The sequence below is a fragment of the Arachis ipaensis genome, chromosome B05 (assembly GCF_000816755.2).
Source record: "Arachis ipaensis cultivar K30076 chromosome B05, Araip1.1, whole genome shotgun sequence".
Classification (NCBI taxonomy): Eukaryota; Viridiplantae; Streptophyta; class Magnoliopsida; order Fabales; family Fabaceae; genus Arachis; species Arachis ipaensis.
Window position 1 is genome coordinate 1259025 of NC_029789.2, and position 4695 is coordinate 1263719.

General features: G+C 37.8%; 1 protein-coding gene across 2 annotated transcripts; it reads left to right on the forward strand.

Annotated features, from left to right (window-relative positions):
- On the forward strand, positions 485-4695 carry LOC107642340 (heat shock factor protein HSF8). Of its 2 annotated transcripts, none has more exons than XM_021122755.1 (4): positions 485-754; positions 843-1124; positions 2895-4181; positions 4378-4695. In XM_021122755.1, the coding sequence occupies exons 2-3, from the start codon at positions 846-848 to the stop codon at positions 4131-4133; spliced, it is 1518 nt and encodes a 505-aa protein (XP_020978414.1). In that variant the 5' UTR covers positions 485-754; positions 843-845; the 3' UTR covers positions 4134-4181; positions 4378-4695. The 2 variants fall into 2 exon arrangements, with proteins under 2 accessions (XP_020978414.1, XP_016201144.1); XM_016345658.2 differs by lacking the exon at positions 485-754 and adding an exon at positions 1549-1597 and having other exon boundaries at positions 904-1124.

The following is a 4695-nucleotide window of genomic DNA, read 5'->3' on the forward strand; positions in this document are numbered from 1 at the left end:
TAATTCGAACCAAACCAATGGCCTTTGTTAGCGATTGGTTCGGATATCAGTTCTGGGGGTGTGGAATCCGAACTAACCCGTGAACCCGATCATATATTAATTAAATAAAAAAATAAAAATATATATGACTTTTAGTGAGATTATTCACTATTAATATGTTTGGATTTTAATGAGTTTAGTTTTTAATGTATTTGGTGTTTAACATGTTTAGATTATTTATATTAATGTTATATGTTTATTGTACTTGTTGAATTTTAAGATAAAAATTTAGTTTTTTTTATGAATCTAAAAATCATCGGGTATCAAATTACCTGAACCAAACCAATCCGTTTTTAATCGGTTTAGTTTAATTCGGATACATACACAAAAAATATAAATTCGAACCAAACAAAACTAATTACATTTTAATCGGTTCGATTTTAATTTCACCTTGAATCCGAACCAAATTAACCCGTGTTCACCCCTTTCTACTGGTTGACTGTTTTAGATTTGAAAGGCTGCTTTTTCTCTCCCATAATCGCCTGCTGTGACGCTGTCTCCCCACAGAGGGAAGAAAACCCTTTCTTTCCTCATTCCCATAAAATTCAAACCATACTTCCATTTCCTCTCTCTCTCTCTCTCTCTCTCTCTCTCCAATCTATCCACTCTTCATAAATCTTACTGTCTCTCAAGTTTCAATACACGCGCACACACACTCTCTTTCTTTCCTCAATCCTCCATCATCTAGGGTTTACATTTTTTCAACAATGCCCCCGTATTCCCAACCTTCCGTAACATTTTAGATCATTCTCTTATTCTTTAATTATTATCAATCCCTAGATTTACTTATTCATATTTCCAAGGGAATGGATGCGAGTACCAGCGGTGCAGATGGCGGTGGCGGAGGAAGCACTAACGGGGCCACGCCGGCGCCGGTACCGATTCCGAACGCGAACGCGCCGCCGCCGTTCCTGAGCAAGACGTACGACATGGTGGACGATCCTTCAACGGACGCAATCGTGTCGTGGAGCGCTACGAACAACAGCTTTGTGGTTTGGAACCCACCGGAATTCGCGAGAGACCTTTTGCCGAAATACTTCAAGCACAACAACTTTTCCAGCTTCGTTAGACAGCTCAACACTTATGTATGTTCCTTCTTCATTGAATTGGTTGATTTGCTGATTGTTGATTGATTTTAGTAACTGTAGACTGTAGATGATGGCTTTGGATTTGCATGCTTTTTTACTTTTGTGGATTATTTATGAATTCATGAAATATATGATGTTGGTGCATGACTCTGGATTTGATTCACTATCTGCAAATGGGTTGGCAGAAAAGTATGACCTTGCAAAAAACCATAAAAGATTTGGGCTTAACTGCTCTTTATCAAATATAGCACTTTGGTTCATTTCAAAGACAGTGTATAGTGGCCTCAAGTAGGAAATTTACTACTTTGCTTTGCTGTTTAATTTAACTAAGATCCAGGGTTGGGATTGCCTGTTTCGTTACTATATATCGGAAAACTGAGTAATTTTAAATTTGATATCTTATCCTCCTGCATTGTATCAGCAACTAGATGGAGCAGAAGAGGAAAATTGACAAAGAAAGCAGTTCTCAGGTTAATCAGTTGCTTGATTATAGTTTATTGATGCATTATATTTATCAAATGTGTCAATTGCAAGTATTGTATAAGCCTAATTATAGTAAGTCATATATATGTTGTTTTGAGGAGGATTTAGGATGAGGAGATGTGTATTTACTATTTGGTTTCTGTTTCTGCAAACAAAAAAGACAACACATGGTCTAGGGTTTGTGAGCAATGAAATGACATAGGTAGCTCTGTTTTGACTGCATATTGGTTGATGGAAATAAGCTTTGTAACAAATGACATAGGTAGATCTGTTTTGACTGCATATTGGTTGATGGAAATAAGCTTCGTAACCATTTTGTGGACTTGATAAGTTGCTCTTGCGTGCTTAGGAGTTAGGACTATGTGTTTTATTTAGTGTGTGGTTTTATTGCTGTTGTAGGCTATTATTCTTCTTTTCTCCTTTGACACTTGTACATGATTGTGTTTCAAATACAGACATACTGAATCCTCATATGAGTGGAAGAAAATTCTATTTGTCGGTTTACTTTAAAATCACTGTAATGTAAATATTTTATCTTTTTCATTCCTTTGAAGTCATATATTCAACCTGTGACAGAATACTTAAAAGGCTTAGCTTATCGGCATTGAGATCTAATACTTTGTATTATTGATATTAATTGAACATTCAATTTGATAACAAACATAAAAGAGTAAGTTGTACTTGAACTTGTCCCAAGGCTCAATTTGTGGATATATTGGTTTTCTAAATTGGAATGGACTTGGGAACTTGGCGTCTTATCTAGTACCTGTATTGTCAGTTCATGTTGGTTTTCTAAATTGGAATGGACTTGGGACCTTGGTGTCTTATCTAGTACCTGTATTGTCGGTTCATGTGTTGACATTAACGATCTTACCTCTTTTCTTGTTTGACCATCAGATTATATTTTATGTGTCGTTGAATTGATCACAGTTCCACCTAGTGGGATAAAGGCTTCTTTGTTGTTGAATTGATGACAATTATCTAAATATGCAAATAGTGATATCTGATACTAGTCTTTTAGGCTTTAATAAGCTTACAACTTGTATTGCAAGAATGATCTCCTCATTGCCTTCATTGGAGTGAGATGAACTGTTTTGTTTTGAAACATGTGTTGTTTTTATTCTAGCTGTCCATTTTTTAACTTAGCTATGCAAGTTTTACAGAACTCTTCTATACAAGTTATAGAGCTGAAATATCTCTAGCGTGCTGTTGACATCCTCATATCACGTTTTTCCTTTTTGAACATCATAAACTCATCCTTGTAAATTGTAATGCAATAAGCAGGGTTTTAGGAAGGTTGATCCAGATCGATGGGAATTTGCAAATGAGGGCTTTTTGAGGGGCCAAAAGCACTTGCTTAGGAATATAACACGAAGAAAACCTGCCCATGGTCATAATCATCAACAATCTCAGCAATCACATGTACAAAATTCATCAGTAGGGGCGTGCGTAGAAGTTGGCAAGTTTGGGCTCGAGGAAGAGGTTGAGAGGCTTAAAAGAGACAAAAATGTGCTCATGCAGGAACTTGTCAGGCTGAAGCAGCAACAACAGACCACTGATGGCCAACTGCAAACAATGGTTCAACGCCTTCAGGGCATGGAGCAAAGACAACAACAAATGATGTCATTCCTTGCTAAAGCCGTACAGAGCCCTGGCTTCTTTGCGCAGTTCGTACAACAGCAAAATGAGAATAATAGGCGTATAAGTGAAGTCAACAAAAAGCGCCGGCTCAAGCAAGAAGGTATTGCTGAAACTGACTGTGCTGCTGCTCCTGATGGGCAAATTGTTAAGTATCAACCTCTGATTAACGATTCAGCAAAAGCAATGCTAAGACAGATCATGAAATGGGATACTTCTCGAGCAGAATCTTTTAGTAACAACCCTGATAATTACCTGATTGGTGATGGTTCGTCATCCTCATCTGGTGCGATGGACAGTGGCAGCTCCTCAAGCTGGACCTCTGGAGTAACACTTCAGGAGGTCCCGCCAACTTCAGTGCAGTCTTCTCATGTTCCAATTACTCTGGGGGCTCCAGGGCATGTTCCCTCAGCTTCCAAACCTGAAATTCAATCTTTACCACAGGCTGGAGCTCCTGAAAAGGTTACAAGGGTTGGAGCATCTGACATACCTTCTATCCATGTTCCTCAAGCAGATGTCATCATGCCTGATCTTGCACCAATAGATGAAATAGAGTCTGGAAGTATGCTTGGTATTCCGGAAGATAATTATATGGCTCCTGAAGCTGGTGATGAGGGATTTATGGATCCTGATTCATTGGGGGTTAGTGGATCATTTCCCATTGATTTCGAAGGAATTTCACCTGATGCGGACCTTGATGACTTCTTAGGAAATCCATCTATTTGGGATGAGCTTTTGCAAACCCCAGTGCAAGAGGATACTGAGACTGATATTGAAGCTTCCAAAGTTAATGAGGTGCAACCAGCCGAAAATGGTTGGGATAAAACTCAACATTTGGATCAACTTACAAAGCAGATGGGTCATCTTTCTTCTGAAGCAAAATAGAGCGCTTGATTACCTGTAAAATTTGATTGAACTTTCATGTTGCCTAAGGTAATCCTTGACCCAAACAATCACAAGTGATTTTTATAATATAATTGTGCTTAAACGTGTTCACTAGAAAAAGTGATTCCTTCTATTGCATCACCACCTAATTTTTTTCTTCCATACATTTTCACGGGAATTCCTTCTTCATACTATCATCCTTGTGGAGTGTTTATAACCTGATTTGTTTCTTATAACGTTATAGGAAATATGTGATGCTTGAATACCAGTGAATCGCATAAAAGTTCTTCTCCCATTTTAAGTTTCAATTTGAGGGGGGGAATGAGAAAAACAGAGAAGACATTGTTACTGATTGTTGAAGGTATCTGAAAAGTCCAAATTGATTCTTGACGGTTACCATGTCAACCTAGGGCCTGTTTAATTCTCAGTCTTGTTATGATTTCTCGAGGTGTGCTTGTGTAAAAAGTGGAAATGAAAGAGGTGAGGGGAGATTGAAAATCATTAATGTAATTTAGATACACCATTCTCCAATGACATTGCTATCTTTTCTTTTTCTTCTTTT

Coding starts and splice junctions, on each gene's coding strand:
- LOC107642340 (XM_021122755.1), top strand. CDS start 846: ATGGATGCGAGTACCAGCGGTGCAGATGGCGGTGGCGGAGGAAGCACT. Junction 1,125..2,894: donor TTAGACAGCTCAACACTTAT/GTATGTTCCTTC, acceptor TGCAATAAGCAG/GGTTTTAGGAAGGTTGATCC.